Source organism: Diabrotica undecimpunctata, chromosome 5 (genome assembly GCF_040954645.1).
Source record: "Diabrotica undecimpunctata isolate CICGRU chromosome 5, icDiaUnde3, whole genome shotgun sequence".
In the NCBI taxonomy this organism is placed as follows: Eukaryota; Metazoa; Arthropoda; class Insecta; order Coleoptera; family Chrysomelidae; genus Diabrotica; species Diabrotica undecimpunctata.
Genome location: NC_092807.1, coordinates 59,105,651 through 59,124,630, shown reverse-complemented (window position 1 = coordinate 59,124,630; position 18,980 = coordinate 59,105,651). Strand labels below are relative to the sequence as shown.

Below are 18,980 nucleotides of genomic sequence, written 5' to 3'. Positions count from 1 at the left end.
CAACAGGCTGCATTACTGTCAGGAAGTAGATGAAGCACATTTTAAATCTTTATTAATTAAATGTGAAACTACAATTTTAGTATTTATTTAATTTATTCATCAAAATCAGCCTAAATATCTAAATACAATTAGTACGATTGAATAGTAATTTTCAATACTTTTCATAGGAGATATCACTTGTCATAAGGTCCCATTTAAAACTATCGGTCACAGTGGCTCTATAACGTCATCTATGATTTTTACGTCACCCGTCACATTTCACTATTATAAATATAACCGTTCAAAAGATACGAGGTGGGAGGGGACTTTTGGCTAGCACTGTCTAGAAATGTGATTCCTTCTGATATGAAAAAGCATTACACGAATTTAAAAAAGTTGTCCTAGGTTAATATGGCGTAAAGTTAACCTTTTTTTTTCCTTCAAAAATTCATATATTCTTTGTTCATAATAATTAATTAATTAATTTAAAACTTTTCGTCAAAAAAAAATTGAAAACGTTAGCTATATAAGGAAAGTCCTGGCAAAGCTTTAAAAGTTAAGCTAAAATGAAAACTGTTCGAGGTCAGTGGAGGGAAAACTTTCAAATTCGTACTCACAAAAATTGAAATCTGTTTTTCAAATTTATTTTAAAAATAATTAAGCGATATCTCTGTAACTAATTAACTGATTTTGATGCCGATGAAACCGATTTTTTAAAATTTGGTATACCTTTTTACATAGTCCAAATGTGCAAAAAGTTTTGTTTTTGTATACCTCCAATACCTATATCACTTGTCGGTTACCTGTTAGAATTGGCATTCTGACGAAAACCTCATATCCTTTGTTTGCCGTTTGAAGGCATTGAGTCCCAAGTCTTGTTTTGATAATTGCGAATCATGGTTCTTCATGCAATATCCATTTCCCGAGCCATGATTTTTTGTTTTCGGACAGGATTTCAGTTCATTCTTGACCTAACAGCGTTAATAATCTGTGGCGTACGAGCCACGCGAGGCCGGCCGGTCCTTTACTACTCCCATATCCAAAAAAGAACTTAACAGGACGATACAAAAAACGTGTAATATTTAACGGGTTTAATAATTAAATATTATAATTAAACAATAATATTTAAACAGGGCCTGCGTAGCGCAAGCGGTAGGATGCTTGCCTCCCATGCCGGTGGTCCGGAGTTCGAATCCTACCGCCGGCAAGAACAACTAGACATTTTTAAAAATGTCTATAGGCCCCAGGTCGACTCAGCCTGAATAAAATGAGTACCTTGGGTAAAACCAGGGGTAATAATAGGCGGTTGAAGCGTAGCACTGGCCATGTTACCTTCCTTGTATACCGTAGGCCCTAGATATAGCAGACTACCCTGCTATACTCCCAAAGCCGCGAGCGGTATAAAACGGGAGACTATTATAATAATTAAACATTATGAGGCCTAGTCATTTCTTTGTCTCGTCTCCATTTTATTCGCACGAGTTCCGGAGGCAACACTTTTCCCCCTGTGCCATATATTTTCTTTACACTTCGGGGTTGGGTAGTCCAGTAGTCGCAAAACAAATCTCATCGTATGATAAATCAGTGGTGATTTTTATCAAGGATATACTATGTAGTATATAAGTAATTATTAACCTTGATTGTTTAAATTGATTAGAAAATACTCTAATTTATATTCTCATTAGCTAATGTTTCTTTCAGATGGAGCTGGAATCGTTCGAAAACTCTTTCGATTACGGCCTTGAGGACGAAGATTTTTACGAAAGTCCCCCTTTAAAAAAATCTAATCAAAGGAAAGTTACATTCAACCCACAGGTTTTCTCAAAAGTAAGTATTATTTACCAAATTATTTTTATAACGTTTCGCTGTATAGTTTATGTTGCTAAAACTGTGCACATTAAAAAAACTCAATTTTTAATGGGAGAATTTCTATTAATTGGTAGTTACGTTAAGTCCTTCAGAGAAACGATGAAATTAAATAATTACTACATAATCAATATTATCCACACTTAATCATGGAACCATCTTTACTAAAAATAAATAAGTCGAAGCTATTATATATTAAAGTTGATTGGAAATTTACAGTGTGTGACCAAATAGATAAAAACACAAAGTTTCAAAAATCCACTGCTGAACATAGGCCTCTTCCTCGTGTTTCTAACCCCCTCTCCAGTTTTTACTTTGTCTTCTTAAATCGTGTATGTCCATCGTGTATGTGGTCGACTGACGCTTCTCTTGTCTTCCCTTGGTCTCCATTCCAATAACCTTTTTGTCCATCGCCCATCTGTCATGGTAGCTATGTGTCCTGTCCATCTCCATTTTAGTCTGGCTATCCTTTCGATGACGTCAGTCACCTTGGGTCTTCTCCTGACAGCGGCGGCCGACCAGGTGAAGTAGGTGAAGGTGAGGTTCCCAAAAAAATATAATTAAATTGAGACAAATAAATAAAAAATGAAAGCAACATTATTATATCTAATTTCTGAAATCAATTATTTATTCTCTTTTAATTAATCTAAAAATTAAAAAAGACAACTAACTTTATTAGCGGTACGTACTTGACGGTCAAGTCCTGACCTGTGTCACGAGCCTTGTAGGATTCAGGAATAGGTGAATATAATTTTTGAAATGCGAACTCCATCTGCATAAGCGTTCACGGTTGCCATGGCAACGTGACGTCAGCCTATCCTTAGTGATAGCTAAGAAAACTGGTGAGTGCAGTTCCGTCTAAAAATACATTATCCGTCTTCACCCACTGTTGGATGTGTATTTCTTATTCCTGTTTTTCGGAAATTTTTTTCAGCGACAATATTTTGAAATTTAGTCTATTATATAGATATTTTTTATATAGTATACTGTATAGTATAGTATTTATTAGTTTAGTTTAGTCACAGTATTAATTTTATTTGTTTAGTGCACTTTATTAATACATTTCTCTGTGGTTTGTTTCGGATTTCGGATATAAAGTGTTCTCGTGGATTTCGTTTGAACAAAAATAATTTTAGACAGACATGAATCCAATTAATGACTTCTTCTTCTTATTCCTATGCCGTCTCTATTAACGGAGGTTGGCGACCACATTTCTAAAACTTTCTCTGTCTTTTGCAACGTGGAATAATTCGTCTACAGTCATGTTTGTCCAGTCTTGAATATTTCGCAGCCATGATTTCCTCTTTCTACTTATTCCCTTTTTGCCATCGACTCTACCCTGCATGATGACCTGCAGAAGACTATATTAAATGGTGGCTAAATTAATGACTTGGTGTGTAATATATTAGAGACTCCGTTTAGGCATTGGAAAAATGAAGATAAAAGGGATGTTCTTTTGCATGGTCGACCAACCAGTATTTTAAACAACTGCGTCTGATTCAGAGTGGTCGGCTGCAATCAGCATCTGACTCAGAGTGGGCGGCTGAATCGAAACTCACCAACCCGTTTTAGCAGGCGTGGTGTTTTAATCGCCAAAAAACCCTCAATGAAATGTCAAGGTTTAGAACTAAAATACCCCAGGCAAGCAGAACGAATCGTATCTAATATAAGTGCCCCAAAAATCTGTTTTCAAGTTATTAGGGCCCTAAACTCTATACATTTTTTTTTAACGAATTTTTAATGAGATTTGGGCGCGAAGTAGGTACCAAAACTCCTTTTGGCTCCGGCAAGCTTTCCTCATCTTCACCACTTTCTTACGCCACGAGCCGCCGCTGTCTCCTGACTGCTTCGTTTTTTATTTTGTCTCGAGTTATTCCTAACATGGATCGATCTTCTTTCTGTGACTCTTAGTTTGGTAGCCGAGGCTTTTGTTAACGTAAGTGTTTCTGTTCCGTGTATCAATACTAGGAGGACGCATTGATCAAATACTTCTCTCTTCAGGCATGTGGGCAGCTCACTTCAAATATCACAAAACGTGTGCGTAAATCGGAAAGAGTAACCCCGGCTGAGAAAACAATTCGAAGCTCAATTCATAAATTTTTGCCATTGTCATAACTTATAATGAGCGATGATTGCATTGGAGAAACGACTCTTTTTTCTTCTGCATACCTGCCGTTTCTCACTGAGTTCCTCCTTCAATTTGTCCAATCGTGCACAATAATATTGGCTATTGTTAGTTTTAGCTTTTTCAAGATAGTCAATCAAAATTATCCCTTTACAGTCTCAAAATACAGTGGCCATAACGTTTCCGACCCATAGAGCCACTCTTGACTGTCTCGAAGAACTTTTGCCGGCTTCAGTCTACTGACGTGCGTTCATTCTGTTCTCTGATCTGTAATAGTGGATCCAAGTTTCATCAGCGGTTACTAATCGACGCCAAAAGTCCAACGATTTGAGCTTTATAAGGTCCAAAAACTTCTGGGAAGTGTTCACACGATCATGTTTTTGGCCAATGGTCAGCAAAGACGGTAGCCATCGATAGGATAATTTTTTCATATTCAAAACCTTGTCCAAAATATAACTAGTACTTGGTGATGGATTCGAGAAAAAATGATTATGATCTAGAAGCTGAAGTGCGTAAGTAGAATCTGTTTTTCTATTATTGAAAGCCCTTTTGTGTTCTGCTCTCGGTTTGTTAAAGATTCTAGCCGTTTGACCGTTGTAAGTTTTTGGGAAGTCCCAATCCCAGCAAACCCAATACTTTCTGCTCTATTACACACACAGGCAAAATATCATAAAAAATAGCCAAACATATAAAAAGAAAGAAATAACGCCATCTTTCAGAACAAACAACAACTTAAGCAAATATATTAAGACTAACCAGAGCCAAACGAAAAAGCACTTACACAGTGGTGTATACAAACTAATAAGCAGAACACAAAAGGGCTTTTAAGAATAGAAAAACAGATTATACTTACACACTTCACCTTCTAGATCATAATCATTCTTTTAATAACCAATTTCAAGTTCTTCACATTCAAAATAAAGGTCTTAAGCTGTCATTATTAGAATCTATGGAAATTAAAAAATTAAAAAATACATATATAATTCTGAATGACCAACTTGAGACAAACAGTTCTCCCCTCCTCAACTTATTCAGTTAAAGACTACAAAGTGTTAGACGCATACCAAAAATAGCTCACTTGAGAAAGACACTCTGCCGAAACAGCTGTAGTAATAAATTATAATAAATTTTGTGCAAGTGTTAAAAACAAAAGTTTTCAGTGTTTTGCCAATGCCAATTCAGGCACTTTCACTTTACGATTAGCTTAAACCATTTCATGGACTTTCTTTTCCCATTTTCCGGTGTAAAACTGGCTTCATTTGCGGTAAAATACAAAACTTGCTACGAAAGCTGCGCTCTTTATCTTTAAAACGCATTTTGATTAATATCGATAGGAAAGTCTGATCAAAAGATATCTAATTTTTATGGTCGAATTGATACAAATTTTACTTAAATTTGATTTTGCCCGTGTAAATGACATTCAAAATCGCCGGTCGTTGTCTGTACGGCGTACAGATTCTTGGTAAATCGATTTTTTTCGTTCCCTCCTTCCCACCTCCGTGAGGGTGGTTTTAAAGAGAAGCAGGAGGGATGGAGTGGTAAACTTTTTGCATATTTTTTGACGTCCCAAAATGAACATTCTCAGCAAAATTTAGCTTGTTCGTATGATTTTTAGAGGTTCGGTGGCATTTTCATCTCTGACGCTGGAGTAGGAGGCATTTTGTCTACACTTTATTCATTTATGTACATAAACTATATCCGTAAAATACAACAATTTGTTTAATCTACATTGCTATCATTTATTACTAATTACCTGATATTATTTATTGTCACATGTGTAAACAAACAATATATATATATATATATATATATATATATACAACAATGTCTAATAAAGTGTTGTAGTTCTTATCAATTATTGCGGTTGGAATAGATTAACACTTATTGTATAACAGCCATTAAATTATAAAATAATCAAAAGTTACTTTCACATTGTGGTCAACAACGAAAAATTCGATATATATATATATATATATATATATATATATATATATATATATATATATATAAATTAGATTTTTTAATATACAATTTGAGATATCCGAAGTAAATTTTTTCAAAATTTCCAATACTTGTAGCTATTACGGCTCTAAATATTGCAATATAATCTATTATTTTAATGTCCCGTTCATTTAAAGATAATATGTCATTTTATTAGTTACTGAACGAGTAACTGACGAAAGGATCAGTTACTCGTTCAGTGAGATATTTGTGCCCTTTATCAATGCAAGAAGACATTACTATAGTGTATTTTTATGTATGAGAGAGTAATAAAACAATAAATTATGTATGCAAATCCCTAAACTGTTGATACGGGTGACTCAATGAAAAACAGATATTTGTCAACAAGTTTACAGAAGTATATAGGAAAACAATTTTAAATTGAGTATGGCCACCAGGTATAAAGGTTGGAGCAGAATAGAATACAATAGTTGTGAGGGTTACTAATCCCTAAATAAGGTTGCCAGTGTCGGAGTGATGGAGGTTAACAGGTACTAATGAATTTGCAAGAAATGTAAGATGTTTATTTTATTGGTTATATATAACCAATAAAAGTTTAATAAGTACCTACCTATTTGCAAAATAAAGTTTAATTCTTTAGATAAAATAAAACGTTTTATTTTATCTATTTGCAAAATAAAGTTTAATTCTTTGCCTATTTGCAAAATAAAGTTTAATTCTTTAGATAAAATAAAACCTTTTATTTTATCTGAAATGAGTGCATTCCACGAAGTAAGGGTTTCAACAATCAAACATTTAATTCTTTAATTCCAGGAATCTACGACAGTAATTGACTAGATAATTACCTTCTAAACTTATTCCACAGAAAATGTGATAGTGGGTTTTTCCATTTTGTATATAGGAAGGTCCAAGTGGCGTATTCAAAATTCTTAACAGTTCACTAAAAGTAGGTACTTCAGTTGCAAGGTGCAGTTTATTGTGTATACTAGTGTTATGGAAAATTTGGAAGTGCCTTGTAAACGCCGAAAAATTGGTCCTCTAACAGTTAATGAAAAAACATTAATATTTAATTGTTTTAAATCATTTACAGACAAACGTTTATGTGAAAGTGTTGAAGAGACCGTTGAGTTAGTTAGCAGTACACTTGGTGTTGGGAAATCTACGATTTACAGAGTTATTAAAGAAGAGAAATGTGGTAGTTTTCAAATGCCACGTAATGCTCCAGGGAAACCAAAATTTCAAATAGAATATCATTTTAAAGAAGGACTTCGACGGAAAGTGCATGAATTCTTCTTTAGACAAGAATTTCCAACATTGGATAAAGTTCTTGTCTCAGTTCGACATGATAAGGATTACCCAGAAATGAGTCGAAGTACGTTATGGAAACTTTTAAAAGAAATAGGCTTCCGCTGGAAAAAGAATCCCAGAAAGTCTATTTTATTAGAAAGAAGCGATATTGTCATATGGAGAAGACATTTTCTAAGAACCATAAAGGAAATGAGAAACCAAAAAAGAAAAATATTTTATCTTGATGAAACATGGATCAACGAGGGTCATACACCAAATAAATTTTGGCAGGATGAAACTGTTACAAGTCAAAGGCACGCTTTTCTAAATAACTTATCTACTGGTTTAAACCCACCATCAGGAAAGGGACGCAGGCTGATAATAGTACACATTGGCAGTTCAGACGGTTTTGTTGAAGGTGGTTTATTAACTTTTGAATCAACTCGTACCGGTGACTACCATGAAGACATGAACGCTGATGTCATTCAAGAATGGTTCGAACAAATGATAGATCTTCTTCCGAAGAACTGTGTAATAGTAATGGATAATGCAAGTTATCACTCCAGACTTATAGAAGGACTGCCCACAACCAAGTGGTTAAAAAAAGACTTGCAGAATTGGTAGAGTTCAAAAAATATTACGTACTATCCCGGATCTATAAGAAAGGAACTTTATTCGTTGTGTGCCCTTCATAGAGAAAAATTTAAAAAATACGAAATTGATGAAATTGCCAAAAATCGTGGAATGACAGTACTTAGATCCCCACCATATCATTGTGAATTAAACCCGATTGAACTGGTATGGGCACAGATAAAGAGTGAAGTTTCAAGAAAAAATACCACTTTTAAAATTCATGATGTTAAACAGTTGTTTTTGGAGGCCGTAAATAATGTAAAACCTGAAAACTGGGAAAAGGCAGTAAATCACACTATTAAAGAAGAGGAAAAAATGTGGAAGCTGGACAATATTACTGATAAAATGATCGAGCCAGTTATTATAAATCTTGGTTCTGAAAGTTCATATTCTGAATCTGATTTGGATTTGTAACAAGTAGCTGTAAGTTTTATATTAATATTTTTATTCATCTATTTAACATACCTTAGACGGTTTTAAAAACTCTTTTTCTCTTTTCTAATTTTTAAAAATTTAAAAAAATGTGAATTTTTTAAAACCCTTTTTAATGTAGGCCAGTCAGTTCTAATATAGTGTGTGATAAAAGAGGTCACTTTTGTTTACATACACATAACACTTTATAACACTGAAATAATTCATTTATTTTTTACAATTATTCAAAGTAATTTTTCAATTAATCTTGAGCACGCCCATGGAGTGGTCGGAGCTACCAGTTAAAATTATGCTAATTACTCTCTCGTTCATAAAAATAAACTATAATTGACAATTACTTGTGTGTTTATTTTCTTTATTTATATATTCATTTGTTTTAATTATTTACGTAATTATTTTATTTATTTTTTGAAGGTATCATTTAAAAGGGGGGCTATGTTCAGACTTTATTATGTTGTAAAAGGGTAACCGTGTTAACGCTGTCAGCTTGTCTAGGTGCCATTGAAAGAGAGAGTGTGTAAAAAGATCTCAGCGTGAATGCATGTACCTAGTTGTGCATTTATAATATGGAAGAACCATTAGATATAGCTAGTTTAGCTGGCGCAAATGATGAAGAAGTAGAGCTGTTAGAAATACTTATGAATATTATCGCTATAACGTAAAACAATAATAATGAAGATTTACCAATTGAGAATAATAATAATACTAAAAACAATATTCATTAAATAAAACAAAACAACTTTAATCAAATATATATATATAAATATAAGTGAAGTTAGACCTCTTTTTTCTTTCTAAACGTAATTTGACAGGTTACGTCAAAATAAGGCATCTTTAAATAACAGGTCTCTGGTCTGTATTTAATTTAAATACAGGCGGTGTTTATTTTATTAAAGCACAGTAATAAAGAACGCACAAGTGCGCATGCCTATATATCAAAATAAAGGTGCTTATAAAATACGTTTTCAATAACTCTCTATTTTGTTAATCATAGCTTCCTATATTAGTTATAGTATGCCAATTATAGTATATTATATATACGCCATCTATTAGTTATATTGGTATTTAAAATGAGAGAAAAAAACTGTGTTTAAGGTCTTTCCGTACAATTTTTTTAAATTTATCTTTTACACAAACCTTCTCCTGACAATAACAAACACAACAAAAAAGTAATTATCTAATTTGGTGTAGTCATTCTGAAGTGATGCCCGTATTATACAAACACAAACATTTCGCCGATTCATTTTTATTAATATAAATTATTTCTTAATGGAATGGAAATAAGTGGAAAATGTTATATTTGAAAGTAAATTTAATAAATAATCAATGATTTACTTTTAATGTATGAAGGTAATTTATTGTTAATTATATACACATATTGATAAAAAATATTCATTAATGAACCATCTTCATCTATAACCCTAAAATATTTATATTCGCTTATGCAATTACATGCTTTTATTTTGCAATTTTAATGGCAATTACCAACTTTTTATTTCTGGCGGGTTTCCAAACTTGGAATAATATTATCAATTATTAGTATAGCCAACACTATACCTATACACAATAGCCAACATAATACTTCAGCTTAAGAGCAATAATTTAGAAGCAATATGATATAACTAGTGTTATATATGACTTAGTTTGTCACATTGCAGCTGAAAGTCTTTCATCAAAAATCTGTGAAATATTAGCATTAAATTAGCATTTAATTCCTAGTGGTTCACTTTTCTAGTTTTTGTCAGATATTTCGATTTTTTCGGAGTGAGTTTTTCGCTAGGGGATATTGGGGTAGTTTTTGAAGATTGGTCAATGTACCAATCAACAGCAACTAATTAGCAATAAAATATGCCGCCAAGATGGGACCTGTACCCCTTTTCCTTGCCGAGATATAGCTATGGCTATGCTAGCTTTACTGTAAAGTTAGCATAACCATTGTTTCTCGGAAACGGCTACAGCAATAAATCTTTTCTTTCCGTAATAAATTAGCAATACATTATAGTGTTGGTCTGAATTCGGTCTTACAAAATGGATATGCTCACTTTACCGACATTTGGTCTTAGGTCATATTAGGTTATTTTACTGTCGTGGGTATATTTTAATACTCCTTTGTAGATCGTTATTTATCATTCGAACAAGTTTTAAAGAATTAAAGATTTGAAGTTTAGATTTGGACAGTTTACAATATTTTTGGCACATTTTCAAATAATACTTTGGATTTTGATTACATTCATCTTTACATTTAATCTTAAAAACTTTTAGTTGCTAATGTGCAAAAATATTAAATTCTTTTAGATTTTCAGATAGGCACCATTTTTGCAAAATTGAAGTATCACTTCTTGGTACCGACATAATTTGTAAGGATTTATCAGCATTCCAATGTTCAATGTACAAAGGAATATTTGTACAGTTGTATATAATTTTGTATTTTGAAGTAGTTTTAAGAGCATTCGTAAATGATTCAGATTTCTGTAACATTAGTAGATATTGTTATAAAATTTTGATCATGATTATGAATAATTGTAAATAGATAAGAGAAATTCAAGGACGCTATTTTGATAACACACGACTCAAAAAAAATTGTAATCCTATAGTGCAGGGCTTCCCAACCTTATTCGTGCTGTGGCGCACTTGGGACTTTGCTATTTTTTTGCGACGCCCTCTCATCATCATCATCATTGGTGCCACAGCCCTATAAAAGAGCCTCGACCTTCCCAAGTCTATTACGCTAGTCAGTTCTATCCATTGCCAACTGTTGCCAGTTTGCTGCGCCTATTTGTCTACCATCCTCATCTACACCATCCCTCCATCTGAGTTTTGGTCTACCCCTATTTCTACTTCCCACAGGTTATGACATAAGGATTCTTCTAGGAGGGTTGTTCTGCTGTGATCTTGCCAGATGTCCTGCCCATCTTAGTCTTCCTATTTTTATAAAGGATACTACGTCTTAACCACCAAACATATGTTTATATCTGTGATATATCTCGTAGTTGTACCTCCTTCTCCAAACACCATTTTCACAGATGCCACCAAATATTCTTTATTCGTTATTTTTGTTTTTTGGCTTAAGTTTCTGCTTCTCATATGTCTACTCAGTCCAAAATAGCATTTGTTTGCTAGGATTATTCTTCACTTGATTTCTTCCGTCATGACCGACGGGCGGCGACGCCCTCTCAACTCAATGATACTTACCAATTTTAGTACTAGCCTAGTAACAGGTTATAGTTATAACAAAACACTATTTGAACATTTATATTTTTTATTAGAAATTAAGAACGAAATTAAAACATATACACAAAAATGATAAGGGATATTTATTTATGGTACTGGCTGGTTAATGTGAGGGATGTACTTGCTTTTTTGAGCACAGCTTCTGAAACCGGGGCTCCACTTTGGAAATTGCCACTCTCATTTCGTTTTTTAGGTTTATGTTTGACTTGTACTTGTTTTTAATTACTACAACTGCAGAAAAGCACGTTTCACACAAGTACGAAGTCGCAAATGGTAATAAAACTTTTAATGCAGCAGTGCTGATGACATGATATCCATGAGAAAGTGAGTTTTTCAGTTGAACAGTTTGTCAACTGGAATCACAGGACAATTCTATCAGTTGTTCTTCTTTCTCCGTTGAAACTGTCGATGGGGTGGATGACAGGAAAGGGTTTCTGACGACCCAGTCATATTGGTCCATATCTTCGAAAAAATATTTCTCATCGATAACATGTGTTGAGTGAACATATTTTTTAAAGAGGAATTAAAGATTTCTATCGATTTTTCTTGTAGAATACCTTGTAAAACAGTCAATTCCTTGATCTTCTAATTTTCTTTTCCATAAGAGCAACTTCTGAAACTCAGTAATTTTATCTGCCAGTTGCAGGATATGAGTACTGTTTCCCTGCAAAGACTTATTAAGATCATTTAATTTGTAATAAAGTTTTGCGCATCATCATGTGATTCTGTATGTAGATACGTGTAAAATTCATTTCTTAATTCGTATACATGTGCGAGTACGTTGCCTTTGGACATCCAACGAGAGTTGCAATAATAAATTAAAGAGGTGGGCTCGGCCCCCATTTCTTCACAAAGTTTATGGAAAAGTCTTGATTTCACGGTTCGTGTTTTAATGTAGTTCACCACTTAATAATAATGGTATCGTAAACGTAATAATGCTATTCATCACAACACTTAATTCAGGTGTAACGTTCTTTGCTGCCAAGGCCTCTCTATGCATGACACAATGTGTCCATTTTACACTTGGAGCCTTGGTTTTGATGAGAGCTTGTAGTCCTATATACTGTCCAGACATCGCTCGGGCACCATCCTACACACGCCTACATAGTTATCCCAGTTAATATTATTTTCAGTCATATATGAGTTTAAAATCTCGAATAAATCAGTAGCTTTACAACTTTCACATATTTTTCTGCAAAATAACAAATCCTCACATATATTTGTTTATTTTATGTACCATACATAACATATCAATTGAACATCATCATACTATCAATCGCCTTGTCCAGTTGAATGGCAAATAAACCTGAAAGTTTCCCCATAATTTGCTCATTAGTATCTTTTGCCATGTCGTGAATACGGCGACTAACCGTATTGTTTGAAAGAGGTACATTTTTTATTTCTTTAGCTGCCGATTCTCCAATCATCCATGTTACCAGATCAACCGCTGCAGGTAAGATCAGTTCCTCAACGATCGTATATGGTTTTTTTTACATTTGGCAATACGGTAAGCTAAAATGTAAGAGGCAAGCAATGCTTTGGTAGGAATTGATGCTCTTGAAACCAAAGCCGTGGTCTAATGTTTTAGCTCTCGCAATTTTCTTACAAAAAAGTCCCTTGGTTTACCTTGTAAATGACTGTGAGTTGATTCCAAATGACGTTTTAGTTTATTAGGAAGCATACTTTCAGCCGCCAACACTTTGTGACAAACAACACATTGTGGAAGTACTACATTCCCTTTAGTAACGCAGGTAAATCCAGATATTGGTCGTCATATTTCCTATATTCCTTCTTTTTACTTAAATTAACATTACTGCTCTCGCCTGATTCTTCCCTTCGTTTTCTATTCTTTTGAATATAAGTATCCATTGTTGATAGAAAAAAACTCCACGTGCATAGTAAAACAAAACAAAAGCTTGACTAAATGACATAACACGCAACACGCGCGACACTAGAGAACATGGGGGAGGGGAGCCGACTGACGAAACAGAATGCGCCTGGCTCTCACTCGACTCCAGTGTTGCCAATGTCCGGATAATTATCCGATTTTCGGATTTGTGGACCATTGGATAATTGTCGGATTGAATAATTTTTTGAATTTCGGAAAATTCAAAGGTCTATCGATGTTATATTTTTTATTTGATTTGTTTATTACTAAATACATATATTTTATAATCATTTAAAATCAAATAGATATATTTTCTGTATTAAAAGTCCGCGCTGACATGCGACGCACCTGGGACAACGCAGCGACTCCCCAGGGCGTCGCGACGCACTGTTTGGGAAGCCCTGCTATAGTGAATAATTTATTTTGTCTTTAAATTATTCAATAAAATAGCACCTACTGATAACATACGAAGGTTGATCCCTATGAGCCATCCCTTGCCTAAAAATAATATAAGAAAATTTTGACATCTTTAGTTTTCAATATCGTTCCGCTTCAGTTCAACACACTTTTCCATCGGCGCTCCAACATTTCGATACTTCCTGGAAGAACTTTGCTTTGACTGCGCCAAACCATCCATTAAGGGACACATTACTTCTTCATTGGTTGAAAAAATTTTCTTTAAGGTCTTCTTTGACTTTTGGGAACAGCCTGTAGTCTTCTTCTTCTTATGGTGCCCATCCGTTACGGATGTTGGACACTAACAAGGGTATTTTGACTTTGCTACCCTTAAAGGTCAGCAAAACCATTGGTCAAGTAAAACCATTTCCATGCACCTTATCTTAAAGTATGGCCCATTTCGTAGATCGTTTCCTTGTTCATTACGCATTTTATGGCCCAGGTATTCCAGTTTGCGACGTTTTATGCTTATGACTAGTTCGAGCCTGTAGTCACTCGGGTCCAAATCTGGAGAACATGAGGGGTGCTCCACAATTTCGAAACTTACATCACGAATGGCAGCCATTGAAACGAAGGACATGTATGCTGGTGTGTTGCCCTGCATCTTTTTGTTTCTGAATCATAATGGTATACTGATGTTTCTTCCATTGTGACGTACCTTTTCAATAAAGTTCTTGTTATCCCTGCGAGAAGTGTCCAAAAGCTATTGACAAATGTCCTCTCTGACATGCTTCTGATCAGTTGAAAGTATTCGGAGAACCCATATTGTATTTAGTTTCTACATAGCTTAAACATTGGATGTAATCTTTTGAAGTACATGAAACGAAAAGCCGCTTTCTTCAACAATTTTACGCAAAGAGACTCTTCGATCTTTTAGAATGATATTGTGCTCTTTTCTAACATTTTTTGAATTGTGACCTGTAATTGGGGACCTCCGCCATGTTCAACTTCATAGATTTCTCTTCCATTCTTAAACTCGCGACACCACCTTTTCAGTGCATTGTAAGACAAAACACAGTCCCTTAATATCAGTGTGAAATCGGCAGGAATTACTCTAAGAAATAAATACATTTTCAGCAAATATTCAATCACGCATCTTTGCCTTTTCGTGACCATTTTATCACTGAGGCACACTTCATCTGATGCGCTGCGCGCTATGATTGCACTTATGCATATGGTACATGCAAGTGGATCTAGCTTATGGATGTAGCTTTTTATTAAATATGAAATTTAAAGTTCTAAATCTAACTTAAAATATTTTCACTATGTCAGGTTTTGTTTAAACGCTTAGTAAAAAAAATGTGTTTTCTAGTAAGGTTTTTAATTAGAAAAAGAATAAACTATTTGAAAGCAATTAGCGGTGCATATAATATCGTAAATTATATAAAAATAAAATAAAATTTTTGAGTACCTACTTACTAATATAAAAATGAATTTTTTATGTTCAGTCATATTTAGATGAGTTTGAGTAAAGAGTTTTGAGTAAAGAACGGAATATCAGCTCGAGAAAAATAATCCCAGTACATTTGAAGATTTAAAAATGAAATATGAATGAATAATGAATGAGTAATGAAAGAAAGTCGTAAGAAGAGTTCTAAATTAATAAAAAGAATATGAAATACCAAAAAATAGTTAGAGGTACTCTACAAATTTTAAATTTGAATCACCTACTATTAGTTATACTTAATTTAAAGTTTTTAACCGTTGAAGTTTAATATACGACTGTGTTATAAAGAAAAATGGACACACATCATCGTTCACCGGAAACGTGGTACGTTGGTCCGTGATTGCAAGTAACATCTACCGGAAGTCTAATAAACATCGTTACATAATTATCAAAACTCTAGACGCAAACTTTTGGTGTCACCTTCAATTTAAAACGAAAGAGAAATAAAAAGTGTCAAAAAGTCATTAAGAGTTATTCTAGGGTAGTGTTATTTTCGAGAGAGAGTGATGGATTACAGTGAACTATTTCGAGAATACGGTTACTTTTTATGAAAACAACTGTATTCAGAAATAGTTGGTATTTCACACTATTTAAACATAATTACGTAAATGATTAGGGTTGTTCACATGCTAGGTTTATTGAAAAAGTTAACTTTTTATTAAATTCCTTAATATATTTTGTCTCGTTCGAAATCCTGCTAATATACAAATGCACTTTTGAAAGCACATTTTTCAATCTTCGGAGCACCTTAGATATGCGCTTTTTCGCATGACCTTGAGATCTTCCACTGATGCGATCGTTATTTCCTCATTCGTTGGAAAGAGTTTTTTCAGTTTTGGAAACAAAAAAGTCGCAGGAGGCCAAGTCCGGTGTGTATGGTATGAGACATAATGACAGTGGTGTTCTTGAAGAAAAAACCACGAACAAGCAATGACGTGTATTGTGGTGCAATATTCATAAAATTTTGGTCCACAATTACAGGTGATTTTTTCGTTTTGCTTCAAGTAAACGACGAATAAATTCATACTCCGTATTAACCGTAGTAATAACTTTTGCAAAAAAGTAACTATAGTAATAGGTAGTTATTGCAATTTTTTTTGGCATACAATTAAGAATTTTATACTGGCGCGCATACGAGTAATGGTCTTAATTTTTTTAAAACAAAAAATATTGAATGTAAGCAACTTTATTGTATTTACAATTCTTAAACAACATAAATTGTATCAGTTTTATATCCAACTTGTGCAAGCTCTTTTTTAGAAACTTTCTTCGCGCCTATATTTTCCATAATAATCACTTCTAGGCTGAGGAAAATCTACATAAAATCTTTGAAACTCATTTTCAGCATCAGTTGTCACTAATTTTATGGCTAGGGGTAGTTAATGATCACTCAGTTGGTCTAGATTTTCTTCAACAGTGATCAACAGGCGAATCTTATCTTCGTTTTCTGCAGGAAGAGTTACGTATTATTTTTGAACAAATTCCTCTACAGCTGACTCAGCACTTTTAGTTCATGCATGATGTTGCACAAGCCCATTTTAGCATTAATATACGTACTCACTTATATACAATATATCCAAATTGTTGGATAGGTCAGAGACCGGATATTGGCCTGCTCAGGGCCACTCCCTGAGGGAGTGGCTCTGAGCCACGTTTGTTTTACTCCCGTCGAAACTGTTGATGACCCGAGGAATCGAATTATAACCGGATGTGGGACAATAAGAAATTCAACAGGAATATTTGCACTAATACGACAACCAATGAGGCTAAAAGTTGAATCTTGTGTCACTCCAATTCTTTGTTTCGGAGTTACTATTATGATACATTATGTCAAATTCAAAAATATGGCCGTAGACAACAGATTGGTTTTGATTTGTTTTACTTACCCATAATTTTACAGACTTTTTTCTCGAAACAAAAAAAAAATTGATATAGCTGTAAGTCTTGTTAGGGAGGTCATTTTGAACATTTGTTGTAGCTTTGTGCCTGTTTAAAATTTTATCAGTAGTACTTTCTGTTATTGTTCTGGCCTAATGTTATTGTATTAGATAGTTCTTGATAACGTATTAAAGAAATGAAAAATACGCGTTGAGATGCTTTATTTTTTTTGCATAAAAACGGAGCCTCATATGAAAAATAGTCAAGACAGATTTTTTGTCATAAATTGATCGACGACGAAATTCAAACATGATTTTTAAGTTGAAATATCTCAGTGGCGTATCATTTTTAATTAAAAAAATTGAGGCCATTAACCGTATGCGCGTCAATGATGAATATAAAATTCTTAATTTTATGTCAAAAAGTGCACAATAACTACCTCTTAAAATCCACCAAATTTCATTTGCATATGTTAGTCAGTTTCAAAGCAAAAATAAATCGTCAGTTTGTAAGAACAATTTAAACACCTCATACATTTGTATAGCAAACTGTCATTATAGTCCAGTCGTCAGAAGTTTGACCTCTAAAAATCATACGAACAAGCAGAATTCTGCTAAGAATTTCAATTTTGGGCCCAAAAAAAACTAAAAAGTTGGCCACTCCTACCCCTTTACTTCCTCTTAAAACTCCCCGCAGTAGGATTGGGAAATTACATAAATCGTCAATATCACAAAATAAAACATAATCAAATATACAATCCATTGCAAAATTTCACTAAATTGCAAATTGCATAATAAAACCTTATGAACTAGTTTATGAATAAGTTTAAGCTGCTGCATGTGATCCCCAAATATATACTAAGTGACATAGAAATCCGAACACGAAATCCAAATCAGAAGTGATTAAGTTTTTAGCCTTATCAGTTGGAGATTCCGGTTTTTATACTTTTTGTTTTTATATTCACCAACAATCTAAAAATGAATATTTCAGCCGCAGTAAAGATCCAAATTTGGCGGATTGTGGTTCTTGACATTCTTTACGATTGGTTACGATGCCTAGAGTACGGAGACTTGTACGATTTCGTCAACTTAGTGAGTTTGATAGGGGCCCTATAATGGGACTTCGGGAAGCTGGACTTTCTTTTCGGGAAGTTGCAGTTAGAGTGCAAAGAAGTGTAGACACCGTGGTTAGGTGTTGTCCGGTATTGCTTCAAGAAGGCCGTACGCAAAGAGCAAGGGACACTGGACGCCGTCGTAGAACAACAGACCGTGAAGATCGCCGCCTAAGATTATTGGTCTTAAGAGACCGTTTCTCCACTACAAGCTCCATTGCAAATGAATGGTTTGCAGAACACAGAAGACCTATTGGCATGCGAAGTGTTTACCGACAAATGAGAAGTTTTGGCCTGTTTTCATACCGACCACACTGGGTCCTCCCTTTAACTGCAGAACACCGCCGTAATCGCCTTCAGTGGTGCAGAGAACGGTCACTCTGGAATCAGGAATGGAACAGTATTGTCTTTAGTGACGAGTCTCGATTTTGTTTAGGCATGCACGATGGTCGAGCGAGGGTTAGAAGGCGACGTGGTGAAAGGAGGATTCCACAGTTTTTTGTTGAAAGACATGTTCATCACACTGTTGGAGTTATGGTTTGGAGTGCTATAGCTTATGGTTCCAGGTCACCCTTAATCTTCATCAGAGATAACATGAACGCGCAGCGTTATATCCAAGAAGTTCTAGAACCCCACCTTTTACCCTATCTTGACACCCTGGCAAATCCAACTTTCCAACAAGATA

The 18,980-nt window shown here is 34.2% G+C and overlaps 1 protein-coding gene across 1 annotated transcript in view; it reads left to right on the top strand.

Moving 5' to 3' along the window:
* The window catches only part of pnt (ETS transcription factor pointed), a 667,160-nt gene that overhangs the window by 30,654 nt on the left and 617,526 nt on the right, over positions 1-18,980 (top strand). Inside the window, exon 2 of the mRNA XM_072531991.1 lies at positions 1,681-1,806. Within this exon, the coding sequence (XP_072388092.1) occupies positions 1,681-1,806 (126 nt within the window). The remainder of the gene's footprint in view (positions 1-1,680; positions 1,807-18,980) is intronic.